At 41.4% G+C, this 22,547-nt stretch overlaps 1 protein-coding gene and 1 long non-coding RNA gene across 16 annotated transcripts in view; one reads left to right on the top strand and one right to left on the bottom strand.

Moving 5' to 3' along the window:
* The window catches only part of LOC126063838 (uncharacterized), a 74,392-nt gene extending 66,109 nt beyond the window's left edge, over positions 1-8,283 (bottom strand). Inside the window, exon 1 of the long non-coding RNA XR_007514404.1 lies at positions 7,992-8,283. This is a non-coding gene — a long non-coding RNA (uncharacterized LOC126063838). The remainder of the gene's footprint in view (positions 1-7,991) is intronic.
* SPEF2 (sperm flagellar 2) overlaps positions 1-22,547 on the top strand; it is a 219,227-nt gene that overhangs the window by 182,166 nt on the left and 14,514 nt on the right. For 7 of the 15 annotated variants that reach the window (XM_049862178.1, XM_049862139.1, XM_049862145.1 and 4 more), the window contains 9 exons: positions 224-1,389; positions 1,517-1,734; positions 1,851-2,059; positions 2,157-2,280; positions 2,382-2,671; positions 4,651-4,757; positions 6,000-6,182; positions 12,665-12,757; positions 16,373-16,552. In XM_049862178.1, the coding sequence (XP_049718135.1) occupies positions 224-1,389; positions 1,517-1,734; positions 1,851-2,059; positions 2,157-2,280; positions 2,382-2,671; positions 4,651-4,757; positions 6,000-6,182; positions 12,665-12,757; positions 16,373-16,552 (2,570 nt within the window). Of the gene's footprint in view, positions 1-223; positions 1,390-1,516; positions 1,735-1,850; positions 2,060-2,156; positions 2,281-2,381; positions 3,907-4,650; positions 4,758-5,999; positions 6,183-12,664; positions 12,758-16,372; positions 16,553-22,547 lie in introns of those variants that run through there. The other 8 variants (XM_049862198.1, XM_049862190.1, XM_049862157.1 and 5 more) reach the window with 7 other exon arrangements.

The raw sequence follows: 22,547 nt of genomic DNA on the forward strand, positions 1-22,547 counted from the left end.
CCAACTTCTTAACCATAAAATGTAGGTAATAGATTGTGAGGATTAAATGAAATAAACCACCTGAAACACTTAAATAGAATAAACCAGTTACCTGAATACCTGCTAAGTAATAAACTCTCACTATAAATTTCTCAGAAATAATGAGCAAATGTGGGAGCAAGGGTTAAGCGAGGCTGAGGCTAGACTTTGTTGCTTAAATTAACAACGTGGAGTTATTTTAAAGGCAGAAATCCTCCAGATGATGTTGATCGTGTCACCAAGGACCGGAAAAAGCTGCTGATGCTTGACGATTACCTTCCCAAGAGGAATAATCAATTTTTGAAAATCTGGCTGAAAAAATACCCTTGGCTTGTATATGATGAGATATTAAATCTTATGTTCTGTAGCCTGTGTCGTAAGCATGGGGTGAAGTCACAGGGAAGTCAAGTGAGTTTTTCTTATGGCACTGACAACTTCAGGACTGAGTTTCTCAACGCACATCACCTCAGCGAGGCTCATGCCAAGGCTTCGTTAATGGAAGCAACAAGTGGCTCTCCAGTGAACAAAGCCGCCACTGAGCTGATGGTGAAGACTATGAGCAAAGTCACCCTCGGCCGAGTGGAGAACTTATTCAGATCATGCCATGCTATTGCCAAAACGGGCCATTCCCTCAAAGATTTTATTTGGATGTGCAAGTTGGATGATATGAAGGGAGTTGACATCGGCCCAGTATTCAGAACGAACAAGTCAGCTAGAATGTTTGCTTATTTTATTGCTGAAGTTGAACGGAGAAATCTAAGAGAGAAACTAGAGAAATGTAAATTTTTCTCTGTCATCAGCGATGGAGTCAGAGACGGTTCTGTCGAGGAAGCCGAGCTTGTCTATGTGCAGTTTGCACGTGCAGGAAAAGTGCACTGTCAGATTGTTGGAGTACAGACAGTAGAAAAGCAGAATCCTCTGGCAATAAAAAATGCTATTGAGAAAACTCTAGAAATAAATCTTCAACTCAGGCTGTCAAGTCAAGACTGGGCCAAGAAACTGGTTGGCTTTGGAAGTGACGGCGCTCCTGCCATGGAGGCAGAGAACAATGGAGTGGCCCTGCTTTTACGAGAAATCCAGCCATGCGTGCAGACCGTACATTGCTTTGCACACCGCCTTGAACTATCTTACAAGGCGGTGTTCCAGAGTGTTCCCTTGTACAACCATGTCAGAGACCTCCTCCACAGCATTTATCACTTCTATCACCATTCTCCTCTTCACAAGAGTTCCCTGAAAACTGTATTCAAAGGCCTTCACCTTCAACCTATAATGCCTTCTCAAATTGGAGGCAGGAGGTGGCTTCACGGATTACAGGCAGCCCTCCAGAAGTTTCTTAAGGGATATCCTGCAATTGCCCAGCAACTGCATTCAGTAAGTAATTTTGAAATACCATATTATTTTACTTTTTCAGAATAACAGAAAATACTTTTGTTAAGCGATTTGAAACAATAATTTTAAGAAAGGGAAACCACTACATTGTTCCCAACCTGTGTTACAGGCAGGTGAAGGCAGAAATGAAGCCAGTCAACAGAAAGCCAAAGAACTTCTAGAGTTCATTCTCCAAGCTGACATCATTAAGTTTGCCCATTTCTTGTTGGACGTTATTAATGTGCTCAGCATTCTTTCCCGTGTCAATCAGAACAGAAATTCCTCAATCGCTGACATATTTGCCACTTTAGAGTCAACGCTGGAAATGCTCAGAATGTACCAGTCCAGGTGAGGGGCTGGAAGCAATCTAAGGCTCTGTCCAACCAGACAGTTTTATTTGGAAAATTATTTGCCAGGTGCTTCTTCATGTAAACTTTTATTGTTTTTTTTTTTTTTTTTCTTAGACCAGGGCCAAAAGAACGAAGGGTGGATTCAGTCACACAATTTCATGGTAATAACCTCAGAGGAAAGGGAAACATTTCTGCTGTGAGAAATGTGGTATTAACACATCTCATCAAGAGGCTGCGGGGCTGTTTCCAAGATGCTAGCCAAGATGTGGTGAAAGCGTCCACGATTGGAAGCTTTAAACTGTGGCCCAGAAAGATCAATCAAGGTAGCCAATTTGTGCTGAGCTTGAATCCACTGTCCTTTGATTACTTGTGTGAGTTTCTTTTATATATGTAACTTTGACTTTGACATCTCGAATATAGAATTTGGAGAAAAGGAAGTATCTATCCTGATTGCACATTATGAACCAGTGTTGGAAGCTGCCAATGTGAAAATCGATGAAGTAGACACTGAATGGAGCATGTTGAAACTGGAGGTTTATGCCAGGTGAGGAAGCAAGCAAGCTGAGTAAACTAGTGGATACTTGTAAATATTTGGGTAAAACCTGGGTGCTCTAAATCATTCACATTTTTCATTCTTCCTTCTAGATTTCAGAACATTCGCAAGTTGACCTGGGATTTTGTGAATTCTGTTTACCTACACAAGTATCCGAATATCCTGACACTGGTAGACCTAGTATTGAGCCTTCCTGCAAGTTCAGCTGAAGCAGAACGTGGCTTTAGTCAGATGAAGCGTACCAATTCACATACGCATGTGAAAACCAAGGCTGAGAGTATGACAGATCTCCTGATAATTCAGTTGAATTCTCCAGACATTAATAACTTTAACCCTAAGAAAGCTATCCATTTATGGAATACAAGGACACCATCTTCAGCAGGTGATACAAGATCTAACTCTGATTGTTCATCAGGCTCAGAAAGCCATTATGAAAGTGATTAGTAATTTGAAAAATGTTGACTTCGTCATTGAGCACAGCCAAGGGGAGACAAAAAAAGATTTCCAAAAACTTGAAATTTGAAAAGGGAAATAGTAACTAGTCTTCGTCATTGACTAGACATTTGGCATCTTCCAAACACAAAGCACAAATTCAAAGAATGGTTTCCTGTAACTTTCTAACTAGTACTTCTGTATCTATTCATTCTTTCTCGTTCTTTCAGTGGAGGGGTGTGCTCTTGAGCAGGGGCATTATTTTGATGTTAACTTTCTGAGAGCTATTGTTAACGATGGCTAGACCGTGATTGTGGTCTGAGTTCACTTAAGCCTGGCATACTAGCTGTTTATCCTGGGTAATTATAAACGACATTGCTTTAGATAGCTAACTTATGGCCACACTGAAAGACACAGTTCTTTTGTGTCCATGAACAAAATTTGTAAGTGCATCTGTTACTTCATTATATATGGAAATTATGTCACTGTATGCTTTGGCCATTTAAGTGGCATGGTCAAACATTAAAATTGTTGTCACATTTCACACCAAGAGCCTCAGATTAGCAATTTCTTTGAGAACCAAAAGTACTGTTTTACAATGCTTTGTTTTCCACCACCGCCATTACAGACAGTGGAAATACATTGTTCACGCACCAGAATCGTAAACTACTCTTAGCCTCTTCGTGATCCAACAGCTTTTATTTACAGTTTCATCTCAAGGAACAGGAGTGATTTCTTTCTGATTTATCTGAAATCCAACGTATCATAGAAAGCTTGTTTCACCGAAAATTTTACTACCTGGGAAAATATTCTCACCTCTATAAAATCGGATACTCAAGTTTGATCAAAAGGGATAAAGAATTTGTTTCTCAGCAACCTGCTGGATGCCCATTCATATCAAAGAAAGAAGTGTTCTGCCCTTGCTACTCAGAAAATTACCCTTCCAGTCTCAAACTTGTACATGTTGTTTGAACCGCTGGATCAGTGCATTTTCCTAAAGCTTAGAGGAAATAATGAAGTTCATGTAGGACTTTTAGAAATGCTAGAAACTTAGGTGTAAAAGGAAAAAATTGAGACGCCACGTCTCTGTTTCACTCTTTTGATTCCTAAACAAAGAAGAATAGCTATGTGCTCTGGACCTGAAAGATACCTGTATACATATAGGAGTCTCTCTTGGCCCGAAAGGTATCTCTGCTGTGTGGTGGTAGCCAAGCTTTTTTTTAAGGCAGCTTCATTTCCTTTGCTTTCTTGTTTCTTTGGTAATGCATGTGCTTGCAATTTGAATTGAGAAAACAGGCAAAATAGACATTTCATTTTGGGCAGAGTGAAGTAAGTTAGTATATAAGAGCAAAGCATTTAAAAGGTTAGCGATCTTTTATGACTTGGAAGTGCTGAGCTAATTAAATGATGAAATTAGCACTTTCAACCCAGTAATTTATCAGTTCAAATCTCTCTACATTTGCCGAAGCAAATATACTATGATCTCAAGGGCAATGTGAAGATAAATGTGTTACCTTGAATGTAGTGATGGTTTGCATATATTTGAAACACATTTATTCTGTATTCACCAAAAATGTTTACTCTTATGCCCTATTGCATATAAGAAATCTTAGAGAGTTTAAAAAAAAGAAAAAGTAGTCAACCTATCCTCAGTAAAAGGTCAAAGAAGACTTCAAACTAAAGAGTAAAGACTCAGTATTTTGCCCAATCTGGAGTGCTTTATTACTCAGCTAAAAAGAACATTTTGACTTAGCCAAGAATAAAAGTGAGAGAGCATCAGGAAATCGATTATTATTTTCTGGTGTTCAGAATGTGTTCTGTTTCTCAAAGGGTTAAATTTTTTTAATTATATAAACAAAATTATTTCGCCAAGAAAAAACTCCTATCACATAATATAAATAACAAAGTCTTTTTTCCTTTTATTACTAGGCATAATAGGAAATAAAACATTTACTGACATTCTGCTTGACTTGGTGACCCTGAACCTTGGAACAAACAACTTTCCTAGTACTTGGATGCACCTCAACCAACCTGAAGTAAGCTTCGATTGTGTTTTAAGTCTTCTCCTTGTTTAGGTTTCAAAGCTTTAAGCATTCGTCTTATTTGATCAAAGAGTCAATAGTCATAAAATAACGAGTAGGTGCACAGTGTCTGACATTTGGCAGATAAGCAATAAAAATAGAGGAAATGAATGAACTTAAATTGAGACACATAGTATGGACATGCCTAAACCCATTGCTGTTGAGTCAATTCTGACTCCTGGCAACCCTAAGGACAGAGTAGAACTGTCCCATACAGTTTGCAAGGAGTGCCTGGTGGATTTTGAACTGCCCACCTTTTGGTTAGAAGCCGTAGCTCTTAACCACTACATCACCAGTGTTTCCAAGCACATGCTTACTATCTGAAGAATGAATGATGGCACCAACAGTCAATGAGATATTAAAGAGGCCACTAGGCTCAATAAGTGAGTTTGTATCTATTACTACCAGATGGAATGATCCTAACTAGTAATAATACATGATCTGGCAGTCTTTGTTTTTTGTGCTTTAAGAATGTACCAGAAACAAAATGTGAAAGATTATTTCTCTATGTGCTGGAGAGCCCTAGCACATCCTACAGCTGTCATAGTTGTCTCTCCTCTGTTAAAAAGGTACGAAGTAAACAGGATTCATATACAGTTGTTGTTGTTGTTGTTATGGGCTATCGAGTAGGTTCTGACTCATAGTGACCCCATAGGACAGAGTAGAATTGCCCAATGGGTTTCCAAGGAGCAGCTGGTGGATTTGAACTGCTGAACTTTTGGTTAGCAGCCAAGCTCTTAACCACTATGCCACTAGGACTCCACTCTATACAGTAGTCCCCCCTTATCCATGGGGGATACATTCCAAGACCTCCCCCCATGGATGCCTGACACCGCAGATAGTACCGAACCCTATATATGCCATGTTTTGACCTATACTGTATGTACATTTTTTTTTGGTGGGTATGTACATTGGTTGTGTGTTGTTGTTAGTTGTGTAACAGTCGTGCTGGTTGTGTAACAGTAAGCAAAAAACACAAGTGCCAAGGAAGCAAAAGGGAAACACTTTCTAGATACCTACCATCTGGTGAATGGATCAGTTGGTTGAGCCGAAGGTAGCAAATTCAGGACTGGCTCTACTTGCCAACATAAAAGCCTACTTCCTTCTTCTGAATTTCTTACTATGAAACCCTGAGCAAGGACAGCTTCAAGACAGAGTCATACATATATACCAATGCCATTTCCTGTTTTCTTCTAGTTACAGGAGTTAACGTCTTTATTAATAGTGAACTCGGAGTTTGTGGACTGGAGGAAATTCCTGTTATTAGCCTCACTGCCGTGGCCCATCCCGCTGGAAGAGGAGCTCCTTGAGACCCTGCAGAGGTTCAAGACTGTGGACGAGGAGCAGCTGGGCATGGTCACTCTTGAGCAGTATATGCAGGTTGCTATGAACACCTGGTGGCACTAGAACCAGAGTACTCCTGACCTAAGAAGTGTCTTACTCACTGATGTCTCATCACCATGTCTCCAGTCAGTATCCTACGCCTAGGCTGCCCATGTCTAGGCACCCAGAGATCACACACACAAAAAAACCAAACCAGTTGCCATTGAGTCATTTCCAACTTGTGGCAATCCTGTGTGTGTCATAAGAGAACTGTGCTCTCTAGAATATTCAATGGCTGGCTTTTCAGAAATAGATCACCCGGACTTTCTTCCGAGGAGCCTCTGGGTGGACTTAAACTGCCAGCCTTTCAGTTAGCAGCCAAATGTGTTTAACTATTTGTGCTACCGAAGGACTCTAAAGGCAGAACAAGGCAGTGTCACCTTTTTCCCAGGCCAAAGTCTTCCACACACAGGGAGAGAATTTGAAAAAGTCAGAACTGTTCATCTCTGGGTTCTGGAAGAACTAAGGGTTTTGAAGGAGTCACATAAATTTTATTATCCTTCTCCTAACCTCCTAACCAGTGGTTCTTAACTTTGGCTCTGCATTAGAATCACCTGAAGAGCTTTTAAAAACTCCAATGCCTAGGTCTCACCCCAGATAAATTAAATTAGAATCTCTGAAAGAAGCAGCAACAGTAATAGAGAACACAGGGAAAGGAGCAGATTTTGTCCCTTTGGGTGAAGGGGTGATGATGAGACGTTTTTACAAGATGAGTTTGAAATGTCTATGAAAATGCAGACAGAAACGTCCAATCTGAAACGGCAGATGCAGAAATGATTGCAAATTTGAGTTTAAGAATGGATGAAATCACCCAAGAAATGTGTGTAAAGTGGTGGATAATCCAGTAACATAAGAACTAGCCATTGAATTTGGCAGATTAGATACAACTGGTGGCCTTTGCCAGAGCAATTTTGGTAGAATAATGGGCTCGGAAGCCAGATTGCAGAGGGTTGAAGAAATACATAAGGCTGTTGAGAAGTGAAGGTGAGAAACATCAACTCATCTTTGAGAAATCTGAGTAAGGAAAGAGTGAGAATGAAATTCCCCAAGAGAGGCCTTATCTTGTTAGGGGTTGGATTTTGTTGTATACCTTTAAATGTTATCAGGCATGCAGTGACATTACTTGGAATCAGTGTCATCCTGCACCTAACAACAACAATTGGATGTACTGTGTTGCTCACCATTTCACTGTGATGAGTAGACATGAAAGATGGGACTTTTATAAGGTACTAATTTTGAAAAAGTGATACTCTATAGGTGCCCCTATTGCACATGAATTTCACCATCGAAAGGTAGGTATCCCTTCCTACTTCTCTTTACTTCTTCAATTAATCGTTGAAGTGTTTTTAGGCAGCCCTGAGGTTTCCATGCTCATATATTTGAGCCAGAAAAAATACCACTTGAATACTGAGGAGGTTCTTTCAGGGCTAATAATCAAGACAGGTTCTTGGCTGATGGGGTTCTGATGCATTTATTTCCCAAGTAGAGCAATTTATAAAAGCTATCACTGTCCTGGGATTACAATTTGTTAAGGTGATTTTAACAGCAAAAACAATAACAGCAGAGCAAACTTAATCCATTTCTATAGATGGCATAAGGTTTTAAAAAGTTGGCATTTGTGAAGTTACCAACCTTCACTATTTACAGCATATAGCAACTAACACAGGATATCAATTTGCACATCCTTTTACACAAACATGAGAAGAACAAAGCGCTGAGCCAAAACCAGAAAGCTCCCTTACCGAAGGTGTGAATTTCTTAGAAAAAGTGGGATACTGCATTTAATAGAAATTCAGAAATACTTACCCTAACAATTCAGTTGATTTCTGAGCTCTGCCTCTCCTTTGCCTTCTACTTCTCACTCCTTAGTTGTCCCAGGCCCACTTGAAAACCTTGTAGGCTCTTTTATAAATTCACAATACTTGCCAGCTCCCCTCCAAAAAATGATGCTTCATGGGATAACTCAAAAGAGCTTCTAGGGAAATTTTTAATAAAATTTGTTGGAAATGCCACGTTGCAACAGTAAAATAATAAACTGTGTTGCTGACCTGAAGCTCTCTGTGAGAAAAGGACTCTCTACTATACTTTTTAATCTTGTCTGTCTCTTTTTTTTTTTCCTTTGACTAATTGCAAGTTCACCACAGCAGCCACTTAAACAGTATGGCTGATTTCCCCAAATTCTAAAATGACATAGGATACTGCATTTGGGAAATCGATCGGGCCATGAGAGACAAGGAGAGCCTGTACACTTTTGCTGCCAGCCTTGCTGCCCCTGTCACATGCTTCCTTCTAGGGGTGTGGATGTTTAGTCACACTGGGGTAGAACTCTTTGATGTTGAACTATCGACTCATCTTTCATCCGTGAGAACGCATGTTATTACGGACGTAATGAGTCAGATGTTCTAGGATCCAAACAGCGCAGCGCCTGTTCTCTAAAGAGAAGTAAAATCCCCAAAATTCTTTGGCCGTGTTTTCACAAGAGAATACAAAGGACGTTTCCATATTCTAAAAAGACGTCGTTTAATAATCCCCTGAAGCAGAATGTTGTGTTTAACACTCACACTGATAAAATTTTCTTGGTGATTTTTAAGAAAAAATAAGTAGTTTTCCTGTTAGGTTGTTTTTGTTTGTTTACTTATTTGTTTTGTTCTTTCTAAAGTGGCCATCTTGTTTGTGGAACACTTGGAAATGATTTTATAATTTATTAAACATCATGTTTAGAAAGTATCATTAAACATTAATATTATATATAAACATCATTTTAGAAAATGAATACATGTTAAACCTTGGTTTTAAGAATCAAGGAAAATCCCTGTGCATTTAAAAAATTACAAATGAAGTTGGTAGTTCATTGAGAAATGGGAGGAGGAGCAGGAATCTGATCTCTGTGCCCCGCCCCCCAGCTTCTTTCCGTGTTTCCTCATTATCACTGGTTTTCAGCAATTGATTACCGTGTCCCTTCAAGTTTCTTCTGCTTGGAATTTGTTGAGCTTTTTTGATCCTTGGTTTGTACTTTTCATTAAAGTTGGAAAATTTCAGGATAATTTTAAAACATTTTTTCTGAACCTCCCCTTCTTCGAATCCAATTACTCGTATATTAGGCCACTTGATATTGTCCCACAGGTCGCTGATGCTTTGTTCATTTTTTCCAGTCTTTTTTCTCTCTGTTTGTCATTTTGTTCATTTCTGTTGCTGTGTTAAGTTCACTGGTTTTCGCTGCAGAATCTAATCTGCTATTAATACCATCTAGTGTACTTTTCCTGTCCTTATCAGTGTACTTTTCATCTCTAGAAGCTCAATTTGAGTCCTTTTTTTATATATCTTTCACTTCTTTTCTCATTATCTTTTATGTTTTTCTCTGCCTTCTTGAATAGAGACAATATATTTAGAATAGGTGCTTTAAAGCTAATCCTATCATCTATATCATTTCTGTGTTTGTTTCTATCGATTGATGTTTCTCCAAGTTTTAGGTCTTGTTTTCTGGCTTTTTTTTTTTTTTTTGCATACATTCCTAGTAATTTTATATTGGATGCCAGACATTCTGAATTTCATCTTGTTAGGGCTTGGATTTTGCTGTATACCTTTAAATATTGTCAGGCATGCAGTGACATTACTTGGAATCAGTTTCATCCTTTTTAGGCTTACATTATGGTTATAAAGGTAGACAAAGACAGCCTTTCCTGGTAGTGCAGTGGTTAAAGAGCTTGGTTGCTAACCAAAAGGTCAGCAGTTCAAACCCACCAGCCACTCTATGAGAGAAAGATGTGGCAGTCTGCTTCTATAAAGATTTATAGCTTTGGAAACTCTGTAGGGCAGTTCATAGCGTCCCATAGGGTCGCTATGAGTTGGAATTGACTGGACGGCAGTGGGTTTGGTTTGGTTTGGGTATTAAGACAATATCCTTCTGACGGCACTACCTAATGCCTCATGTATTAGGAGTCCCTTCTACTCTGACTCGTGTAATACAAACCATTCCCAGTCCTGTGTGAGTCTCAAGAATTTTCTTAGCCTACTACTTCCAGAGGTTCTTTCTCTAGCCTCTAGTATTTCTCACACAAACACATCCACAGGTCATCTCTCAGTGAAGACTTGAGGATACCCCACTGCAGGTCTCCAAAGCTCTCTCTCTGTGTAGTGACCTACTCTCTAGCATTCTGCCTTATAAATTCCAGCCATCTTGGCTTCTCTCAACTCAACAAGACCTCCAGTCTCTGCTTGGATTCTCCTGTCCCTGCAGCCTGGAGACTCTCTAGCTTGGAACAATCTCAGAGCCCCCCCATTTGCTTTCCTCCTTTCAGGAATCACTGTTCCACATTGTCTGTTGTCTAGAGTCTGAAAAAAAAAATCATTGTTTTATATGCTTTGTCCAGTTTTCTAGTTATTAAGGCAGGAGAATAAATCTGAACCTCATTACTCAATCATGGCCAGAAGCAGAAATCTTATCTCTGCTCCTTATCTCTCTACTCTCCATACAGTGTGTCATCAGGACCCTATCCCCCACAGACTAGCCATTGGACAAGCATCTCCTCCTAGTTAATGCAGAAGCCACATATATTCTAAGTCTGAGCCCCAGCTGGACCATTAGTTCCACTGGCTCTTCTCCTTTACAGGCTTCCACCTAGGCAGTGTCTCTCACCCCAGCACTCACCTTTGGGGGTTGTATCCCCTTAACCTTCTACCCAGTGCCTTTCCAGCCCTCTCCCAAAACACAGGTAATTTTAAGGAAGGAAGGCATACAGCATAGGCCAGAGTCAGACTCAGCAAGCCAATGGATCTTGGCAGTAGGCAGTTTAGGGGTAGATTGTATTCTGGAAGGCAGTAAGGCAGCATGACCTAGGAACAAAAAGATTTTGTATATGAAGTTTTTACAATGTATAAAAATTACGCCTGCCAAGATACATTCTTTGAACCTGAGGATTTTAAACACCTGATGTGTAACAACCAAAATTAATGACAGTACCCAAAGGAATGGACTAAATGTCAAACACGTGGTACAAACAACAAGTAAAATTGGAATTCAGAGAAGAGATCAGGGAGGGCCTGTGATCTGAGTCAGCCTGGAAGGATATGTAGGCTTAGCTAGGTGAAAGGTGGATGGAGGTCACCTCAAATAGGAGAGACGATGTGAGCAAAAGAGCGATAGTGGGGAATGTTCTGAGCAGGGAAGGCTAAATGTTGAGAAGATTGATATGGTTGTGTAGTACAAGCTGAAACAAATGAGAGTGAAACTGGAAACAAAAACAACTCTGTGGTCACTGGAGTGGCCGTGATGGAGATAATGAGGCTTTACGTCAGGGTAGCTGCAGCGGGAATGGAAGGTAAGGAGAGCTGGGAGAGGCATTGCCAAATAGGAATTGAGAGGATTTGATACATGGTGTCAAATATGGGCTAAGAGAAAAGGATGTCATGAAAAAGGGGCCTGAGATCTTGAGCTACTCAGTCATTCAACAAAGATTTCTAACACCCACAACATGTACCAGCACCATGCTGGGCTCTGAGAACAGACAGCAATGGAATAGGACATGTGGAATGTTAGCTATTGTTATGGGAGCACAAAAAACCAAACCAAACCCTGACTCATATAGGACAGAGTAGAACTGCCCCATAGAATTATTTTCCAAGGAGCGGCTGGTGGATTTGAACTGCCAACCTTTTGTTTAGCAGCCAAACGCTTAACCACTATGCCACCAGAGCTCCATAAGTGCACTGGCTCCTCCAAAACATAGATGTGCAGGCATAGTCTAGGCTAGTAATAGCCAAGCTCATCCCATGACCCAACAGTTAAAATATAGCTAGCACCCCCCATATGTGGATTTTCATTTATAAATTACATCCATGTACTACTGTACCAGGCACTCAACTACTAGCCGGAAGGTTGGTGGTTTGAACCCATCCAAGCATTGCCTCCAATGGCAGAAATATACCTAACACAGGCCTGGCGATGCCTGGGGAAAGTCACAGCCTTGAAAACCCTATGCAGCAGTTCTACTCCGCACACGTGAGGTCTACATGAATCGGAACTGATGACAACTAATAACAACCACCATTGTACTAATACATTATAAACACACACAAAAAAAAAAAAACCCCACTGCCGTCAAGTCGATTCCGACTCATAGTGACCCTACAGGACAGAGTAGGACTGCCCCCATAGAGTTTCCAAGGAGCACCTGGTAGATTCGAACTGCTCACCTTTTGGTTAGCAGCTGTAGCACTTAAACATTACACCACCAGGGTTTCCTCTAATACATTATATACATGATAAAAAAAAATTTTTTTAATTATTAAAAGAGATAAAAAATCAATGTAAATGGCAATTCCAATATTCTCTCCTGCACCCCATGGTTGATGTGACCCACTTTGGAGACCACTGCTTTAGAGAATTGGAAAAAAAAATGTTTCCACTTCTTCTGCTTTTAGAGGAGTCATGACATTTCAGCTTAATATTCTAATGATTTTCATTTTTATGTTCTGTGTAGGCTGGTCTGTGGTTTACAGGAGATGAAGACATAAAAATTCCAGAAAATCCTCTTGAACCTCTGGCATTTAATAGGCAGGAACACCTCATAGAGGTAATTACTAAGACCTTTAAAGAATGTAGTAGTATAACATTGCTGATCGTCTTCTTCATCTTTCCTTCCACTTGTGTAGTTTGTTTTGGACTCCCTCCTTTCCATTCCTTTGCTATATCCCCCAAATGCAGACTTAATACTCACAAAGGAGGCAGCATGGAGGAGCTCTGGGAGAAGTGGGGGCCAAAATCTTTCACAGAGTCCTACTATTAACTCTCCCTGTGATCCTGGACAATTTCCATAACCTCTCTGGCTTTCATTTTTCTCATCTGTCAAATAAGCTAGTATGTTACTCAAAATATTTATCTCCAAAAAAAAAAAACTCATTGCCATCTAGTCGATTCTGACTCATAGCAACCCTATAGGACAGAGTAAAACTGCCCCATAGGGTTTCCAAGGAGCACCTGGTGGATTTGAACTGCCGACCTTCTGGCTAGCAGCTGTAGCTCTTAGCCACTACACGAGGGCCCTTCCAATTCTAAAAGCTTCGGATAAGATTCTGCCATTTTACCAATTCATATTTTTGTCCATTTGTCTTTGACTTTGACTAACCTTAGCATCATGGGTTTGCATGTGGAATTGCCCATAGCCCATGAGATCTTGTTGCTCTCAATATAATTTTTATCAATAATAATATCATTATTGGTCTGTATCCCTGAGGCCAAAATGAAGCTTAAAATCTGAAAACCACTCGGACTTCAGTGTAAATGTTTAAAATATGGAAATATACCCAGCACAGCCAAACTCAAGAAGATATGGGAAAGTTGAATGGTAGATTTAGACAGGGCAGCCAACTATGTATAACATTGTATCCGTTGTTCAATTTCCAGCCAGCCATTAGTTCAAAATTGCAGTACAAAATTAAATATGACTCCAGTTATAACCCAAAGTGAGCAGTTCCCTTCAATTGGACATGTATTTTTTTCAGCATCTCTGCTAGATCCTAGCAGGAGATGGGGGTAGAAGAAAGGGAGCAGGGAGTTACCACCCCACCCCCCGCGACCAAAAAAATTGCCCAAGATATGAGGTTGGCAGTTGCAGGCACAGTTTTTTTGTTTTTTGGGTTTTTTTTTTTTTTTTCTGTTTATTTGTTTTATGTGAAACTGGAGGACTGAGATCAATTCTATAAAACTTTTGGAAAACTACCTCTATGTGATTTTGTCAATGAACCTCACAACAACATCATCAGGCTTTTCATTAGTTGGCAATAACGGCAAACTGGCAGTTTGAATATGATGCTAAGTGAAAAGTACTTCCTTTATTAGCCAGAAGTTTTTAGCAATGTTGATTGAAGTTGGGGCCTTTTAGCAGCTCACCCGGACACTAAACCAGAAGGCTGACTGCTGGTCAGCCCTGACACTATGAGGCAGTGAAATGTGGAAAGGGGCATTCCAGTAGTTACCAAGGAAGGGTGTGGCTCCCACCTGCTGCTGTCCAAACTGCTGGAAAATGATAGGGAAAGAAAGGAACAATTGGAAGCAGTGAGAGGCCCATCCCATTAAAACCCATTGCCAGCACATTGATTCTGACTCATAGCGACCTTATAGGACAGAGTAGAACTGCCCCATTGAGTTTCCAAGGCTGTAATCTTTACAGAAGCAGACTGTCACATGTTTCTCCCATGGAGCAGCTAGTAGATTTGAACTGCTGACCTTTCACTTAGCACCCTAGCACTTAACCACTGTGCCAGCAGGGACTATAGGGTCTGAGAAAGAAGTGCTTTTACGAGGCAAAAGATAACTAACAGACGTGTGTGTTTGTGAGTGTGTGTGATAATGATGGTGGTGGTGGTGATGTCCAGAGAATAAAAAAAAAAAAAATTTTTTTTTTTTTTTTTTAGAAGAGGATATTTTCCACCGTCTCAATGCCCTGGGGATTGGGTACTTAGCATTATATAAATCTCAGTGCCCTTACCCTGGGATTAAAAGTACACACTTTGCCTCCTGATTCCACTGCTTACAACCTGTGAGGTTTTAACAGAGTTATCTAACCTCTCTGTGCCTTGTTTCTTCATCAGTATAAGGATGATGATAACCCCTCTCTAGTGGGGCTGTTGTGTGGAGTGAGTTCATACGTGCATTATTCTTTGAGCAGCAATTGGCACATAATAAGCCCAGTATAAGTATTAGCTATGCAGAAGCTAACCACGTTAACTAAACAAGAATAAACAGTGGTTAATGGTTAACATGCTAAAGAAAGACATCCAAAGAGAAAATGTAAAGCAACAAAGAGAAGTACTTTTGCTGTAATTAGAACAGGAAAGACCAAATGAGGAAAAAAGGAATGCCCCCATGAATCGGGAATCCTGGGAATTGAGAGTCCCAGGTTCTGCTCCCAGTTCTGCCATGACTCACTGTGGGACATTAGGCAGATCCCTTCATCTCCCAAGGCCTCTGTCTTCTCCTAAAGTAAGAGCTTGAGCCACAGTGTAGGGTTCAGCCAGCTCCCATAGTTTGTCATTGGTGTTTTCTGTGATCTCAGTCCTGTGTCTGAGTCACACTTTTCAGGGGCTCTTGGGGACTGGCAAAGCCATGGTCCTTGGGCCTGGTTGACCTCAGAGACCCAGGCACTGAATAAAAGGTCCAGCTGAACCGAAAAAGGAACCGTGAGATAGCTCTGTGTTGCAATCACATCATTGTCCCCTGACAGTGACAACGTACTTTCTTGTGACTGCCGAGGCCCAGTGGACCATATGTCTTGACCGCCCAGCTTTCCACACACTCAGCACCAAGAGCAACATCCCCACCGTTTAAAAATCCAGAGAGGTTTTTCCCGAGAAAAGTGGTTTGAGTTTTTGCCATATTAAAATTCACAGGTATTGCCCTAATCTCTTTTCCACAGTTTCTGTCCATGTGAAAGCACATAGGATCCTTCCATTCCCTCTGGCTGGTTAATATTTGTTAAAGCCAGTCTTGTGCTTTTAAATGCTATCTATTTGCTGATGAATCCCAAATGTCTATCTCCTCCCCAGACTTCTCTTCCAAACTCTAGATTCCTAGATGTGACTGCCTATTTGACTTCTCCACTTTAAATATTAGTAGACACCAAAGCCCACCATGTCCAAAACTGGACACCTGATCTCACTCACCTCCCTGCCACCCACCACTTCCATCTTTACCCAAAGCCTCTTCCATCTAAATCAATGGAAACTCCATCCTTCCAGTTGCTGGGACCAAAATCTTGAGTCATTCCCAATTTTTCTTTTCAAACCCCACATCTAATCCCTCAGGAAATCCTGTTAGTTCTACCTTCAAAACAAACCAAGGATCAGACCACTTCACGCCAGTCCCATTGCTGCCGTCTGAAGAAGCCACAGTCATTTCACGTGGATAATGCAACAGCCTCATGATAAGAGAGAAACATCGCTAGTCAGCTCATGCCAGCTCTGCTCAAACCCTGTCAGTGAGCAGCCGAGTGCACCAACTGTTTGCACTACCCAGAGACTTCCTTCAGTTAATACCATCCATGACATGTTGATGTTACTAATTGAATTCTCATAATTCTTATTAATTCTCAGAAGGTAAACTCTTGGAGGAATTCTTCCTTTCTGTGTCCACCAACTAACTGCCAGAGTGTACAAATTTTGTCTCTGATTGAATCCTTTTCCTTTGCCAGTTTTTCTTCAGGCTGTTTGCTGATTATGAAAAGGACCCACCCCAGCTTGACTACACACAGATGCTGCTTTATTTTGCTTGTCACCCAGATACTGTGGAAGGCGTCTACAGGGCCCTCAGTGTGGCTATCGGGACTCACGTCTTCCGGAGGATTAAAACTCCTACTCCACTTGTAGATAAGGTAACTGCCTTCCAGAAATGGACTCACACTGGCACCTGAAGAAGGATGCCAAAAGATCCTAAACTCCTAACAACAGAGACTCTGTTGGTCTTTTTATCTGTGTATTTCCCCAGAGGCCTAACTTACTGCCTTACACATATAAAGCAATAAACAGTGACTGTTGAGTCAACTCCAACTGATGGCAACCCCGTGTGTGCCAGATTAAAATTGTGCTCCATAGGGTTTTCAATGGTTGATATTTCGAAAGTAGATCACTGGGCCTTTCTTCTGAGATGCCTCTGGGTGAACTTGAACCTCCAGCCTTTTGGTTATCAGTCAAGCATGTTAATCGTCTGTGCCACCGAGGGACTTCTTTATACATAAAACCAGGAAAAACCAAATCCAGTGCTGTTGAGTGGATTCCGACTCATAGCGACCCTATAGGACAGATTAGAACTGCCCCATAGAGTTTCCAAGGAGCTCCTGGCGGATTCAAACTGCTGACCCTTTGGTTAGCAGCTGTAGCACTTAACCACTACTCCACCAGGGTTTCCTCCTTTATACGGAGTAAACCAAAAACACCAAACTGTTGCTGTCGAGTCAAGTCCAACTCATGACGACCCCATGTGTTACAGAGGAGAACTGCTCCAGAGGGTTTTCTTGGCTATAATCTTTACAGAAGCAGATCTCCAGGCCTCTGCCAGGTGAGTTTGGGCTAGCCAACCTTTAGGTTAGTAGCCGAGTACAACCTGTTTACACCATCCAGGGACCAGCTTACTGAATTAGATTAATAACTGTTGAGTCATGTCCAACAAATGCTTTTGTCGTAAAATCAAAATTTGCTCAAAGTTTCTTTGTAGAATCAAAGTTTGCTCTGTAAAGCTGACCCAGGTAATGAAAAACAGCTGGATATCCACCTAACCTATTAGTTAAATGGTGTGAAATTTCCATATAAAAAAAGTTCAGGACTCAGGCACACCTCCCATACTGCATGGAACTGATGAGTGTTTTGGGCCAGAGCCTGGCCAACTAAAATCCACAGGCACTTTGTGTCCCTGCATCCAAGGACATAATGTCTAATTAAGATACTGCTTTACGTTCCCCTTAGATTTCAAGGATCTGACATCTCTGGCTTCTTCAAGTGGAAGAGCCTGAGGACAGGTGCTAACTAAGGAGCTCTGTGCCAGGCCCTGCGGTAGGTTCTGGGATGCAGAACAAGACAGCTGACCCTCTCCCTCCCCTTCCGGTCTCCATGGATTGGCAGAGGGCTTAGAGTCCACAGAGGAAGCCGACCTTGTTGGGACTCTCCTAATGGAGCACTTTTTTCTCTTCTCCCTTTGCAGACATGAAGAGAAGGGGGTCCTGCCCAGTCCAGACTCTTTAGATGTCCCAGCCACACTTCTTCCCTTTTCAGACATATTTGTCAAAATAAGAGAGTGCTGGGTAGTTAGAAAAAATGGGGGCTATCCAGGAAGAGGTAGGCTCTCTTGGACACAATCCTAAAATTTGGCCCCAAGCAGATGGACAGAAAGATCTCCTTCCCCCTCCACCAGGGCCAAAAACAAGGCCAAACAGAGTCCATTGTAAGCTGATAGTTTGGTGTTCTTCAAACCAGCATGCTGTAGATACTGGTTCAACAAGTATACAAGGATGGAAAGAGCAGCAGTGAGTGTTTATTTCTGCTCGTGAATGCTGTCTTCTTAGAAGGTAGAAGACGAGTTGAAATTTCTCCAGTTACTGAGGAGTTAGCCATGATCTGCACCCACTGGGACGACATTTGTAGCTTTCCCAGGGATGTTTCTCTGTCCCCCAATAGATTGGTCCTCCTTAACCTAACTCTAGCCTGGATCAGAGCACACCATGAAGCACCAATGAAATGCCCATTCTCAAAGAGGCCATCCCTGACCCCAGCGATGTCAGGCACATCCTGCTAAATGCCCCCATAGCACTCGGTGCTTCCGCTTCACAATACTCCTCACATTTATAATTACTTCTTCATAACTTCCTCTGTGGACTCTAAGCCCCTCCCCCATCCATGGAGACCGGAAGGGGAGGAGGAGGGACAGCTGTCTTGTTCTGCATTCCAGAACCTACCGCACAGAGCTCAGGAAACCTTTTATTGAGTGGATCAATCCACTAATTAATTAACTGCAAATCATGCCCATTGCATAGCTCCGGAATCTGTGAGGGACGCAGAAGAAGCACAATAAGCTCTCCTGAAGGGATTGTGTCTAATTACCCCATCCATGCAGAAAACAATGACAGAATTATATACCAAACATGGACGGAATGCAGACTAAAGGACAGATTAACATGAGCCTTACCAATTGTCATGGATTGAATTATGTCCCCCCAAAAAATGTGTGTATCAATTTGGCTGGGCCATGATTCCCAGTATTGTGTGATTTTTTCTGTATGTTATAAATCCTGCCTCTCTGATGTTAATGAGGGAGGATGGGCAGCAGTTGTGTTAGTGAGGCAGGACTCAGCCTACAAGATTGGACTGTGTCTTGAGGCAATGTCTTGAGATATAAAAGATAGAAGCAAGCAGAGAGACAGGGGACCTCATACTACCAAGAAAGCATCACCAGGAGGAGAGCACATCCTTTGGACATGGGGTCCCTGCACCTGAGAAGCTCCTCCCCTCAGGGAAGATTGAGGACAAGGACCTTCCTCCAGAGCTGACAGAGAGAGAAAGCCTTCCCCTGAATTTGGACTTGTAACCTACTAGGCTGTGAGGAAATAAATTTCTCTTTGTTAAAGCCATCCACTTGTGGTATTTCTGTTATGGCAGCACTAGATGGCTAAGACACCAATCAAAAGAGGTATTCATGCCTTCTTTTTTCCCTGCCTTCCTACCTTTCCTCTTGCTATTCTCTCCACCTGGCATACCCTTCATCTTATCTCAAGGAGCCTGAGGCCTCCCCATTTTTCAAGGCCTCCTTCAAATCCCAAATCATTCCTGAAGCTTCCCCTGACATCCAAGACAGGCACTGAGCACTCACTCAACTGTAAAAAAACTGTACCCCGTTTATATTCAGAACCTCTTGGTGGGGCTGAGCATCATCTCATGCGCACCGTCATTTATTCAAACAACATTTACTGAGCACCTCTGTGCACTAGGACCACTCTTGACCTGGGATACAGCAGAGAACAAAACAAAAAATCTCTTCCACTGGGCAAGAGTAGTGGGAAAGGAAATTGAGGGAAGCAAAGGCTCTGAGGGCCGCTGTAGGGACCTTTACTTCAATGCTGCATGAGATGAGGAAGTCACTGGAGGCCTGAGGTCATCTGGCTTAAAACACACAGTAAAACCTGTGAAAGTCGGAACCCATGTAAAGTGAAAACCTGTCAGAGAAGGAAACTCAAATATTTTCCACTAAAACAAGTAATAGAAAAGTGATAAGACGGCATCCTGTCAAAGCAGAAAACTTGTGAGACCCAGAAAAACAAGGCAGTCCCTTCAAGTTCCAGCTCTCACAGGCTTTACTGTATCTGCAGTCTCTGGCTGCTGTGGTAAGAATAGACTAGAGGGGCAAAGGAGTGGGAAATAAGGAGCAGGCCTTATACTGGATTGTTCAGGTTTGAATCCCTACTGAGAATTTGCATTTCTAACAAATTCTCAGACAATGCTAATGATGCTGGGGGTAAGAATCACCCAGGGGTCTTGTTAAAATATAGATTCTGATCCAGTATATCTGGAACGGAAATGCAAATTTTCAGCAGGGGTTCGAACCAAAACCAACCAGTTCAAAGCACCAGTAAGGAGACATGTATCAACTGGGCAGGGATTTGTTTATCTATTTAAATCCTACTGCTAAGTTGTTTGTACCCTGAATCTGGGAGCAACGTGTTACCACTCTTTAACCTGTTGCCATCAAGTCGACTCCAACTCATGGTGACCACCTCCATGAAAAGTTTGGTGTACTGGCACCCCTTAATCCACATCCCAAACACCTTTATGTTGTTAGGCACCATCAAGTTGTTTCCAACTCATAGCAACCCTATGTACAACAGAAAAAAACACTGCCCTGCCCTGCGCCATCCTCACAATCCTTGTTATGCTTGAGCCCATAGTTGCAGCCACTGTGTCAATTCATCTTGTCGAGGGTCTTCCTCTTTTTCACTGGCCCTCTACTTTACCAAGTGTGATGTTCTTCTCCAGGGACTGATCCCTCCTGACAACATGTCCAAAGTATGTAAGACGCGGTCTTGCCATCCTTGCTCCTAAGGAGCATTCTGGTTGTATTTCTTCCAAGACAGATTTGTTTGTTCTTTTGGCAGTCCATGGTATATTCAATATTCTTCACCAACACCACAATTCACAGGCTTCAATTCTTCTTTAGTCTTCTTTATTCATCGTCCAGCTTTCGCGTGCATACGAGGCAATTGAAAACACCATAGCTTGGGTCAGGCGCACCTTATTCTTTAAGGTGACATCTTTGCTTTTCAACGCTTTAAAGAGGTCTTTTGAAGCAGATTTGCCAATGCAATGGCTATGTTGGTTTCTTGACTACTGCTTCCGTGATTGCGGATCCAATTAAAATGAAATCTTTGATAACTTCAATCTTTTCTCTACGATGCTGCTGCTTATTGGTCCAGTTGTGAGGATTTTCATTTTCTGTATGTTGAGGAGTAATCTGTGCTGAAGGCTGTGGTCTTTGATCTTCATCAGTAAGTGCTTCAAGTCCTCTTTACTTTCAGCAAGCAAGGTTGTGTTATCTGCATAACAAAGGCTGTTAATGTGTCTTCCTCCAATCCTGATGCCCAGTTCTTCTTCATATAGTACTGCTTCTCAGATTATTTGCTCAGCATACAGATTGAATAGGTATGGTGAAAGGATACAACTCTGATGCACATCTTTCCTGACTTTAAACCATGCAGTATCCCCTTGTTCTGTTTGAACAACTGCCTCTTGATCTATGTACAGGTTTCTCATAAGTACAATTGTTTTGGAATTCTCATTCTTCACAACATTATCCAAAATTTATTAAGAACACAGTTGAATGCCTTTGCTTAGTCAATGAAACACAAGTAAACATCTTTCTGGTATTCTCTGCTTTCAGCCAGGATCCACCTGACATCAGCAGTGATATCCCTTGTTCCATGTCCTCTTATGAATCTGGCTTGAATTTCTGGCAGTTCCCTGTTGATACATTGCTGCGACTCCGTTTGAATAATCTTCAGCAAAATTTTACTTGCGTGTGATATTAACGATATTGTTAAACAATTTCTGCATTTGTTTGGATCACCTTTCTTGGGAATAGACATAAATATGGATCTCTTCCAGTCGGTTGACCAGATAGCTGTCTTCCAAATTTCTTGGCATAGAAAAGTGAGTACTTCAAGTAAGGCATCTGTTTGTTGAAACATCTCAATTGGTATTCCATCAATTCCTGGAGGTTTGTTTTTCATCAATGCCTTCTTTGCAGCTTCCTTGCATCAGTTTCCGATCGTGTGCTACCTCCTGAAATGGTTGAACGTTGACCAATTCCTTTTGATATAGTGATTCTTTGTATCCGTTCGAACCTCTTTTGATGCTTCTTGCATCGTTTAATATTTTCCCTGTCGAATCCTTCAATATTACAACTCGAGGCTTGAATTTTTTCTTCACCTCTTTCAGCTTGAGACATGCTGAGCATGTTCTTCCCTTTTGGATTTCTACCTCCAGGTCTTTGCATATGTCATTATAATACTTTGTCTTCTTGAGCTGCCCTTTGAAATCTTCTGTTCAGTTCTTTGACATCATCATTTCTTCCTTTGCTCTAACTACATAACGTTCAAGAACAAGTTTCAGAGTCTCTTCTGACATTTTGGTATTTTCTTTCTTTACTGTCTTTTTTAATGATCTCTTGCTGTCTTCATATATGATGTTCTTGATGTCATTCCACAACTGGTCTGATCTGTGGTCATTAGTGTTCAACATGTCAAATCTATTCCTGAGATGGTCTCTAAATTCAGGTGGGATACACTCAAGGTTGTACTTTGGCTCTTGTGGACTTGTTCTAATTTTCAG

This window comes from Elephas maximus, chromosome 2, assembly GCF_024166365.1.
Source record: "Elephas maximus indicus isolate mEleMax1 chromosome 2, mEleMax1 primary haplotype, whole genome shotgun sequence".
In the NCBI taxonomy this organism is placed as follows: Eukaryota; Metazoa; Chordata; class Mammalia; order Proboscidea; family Elephantidae; genus Elephas; species Elephas maximus.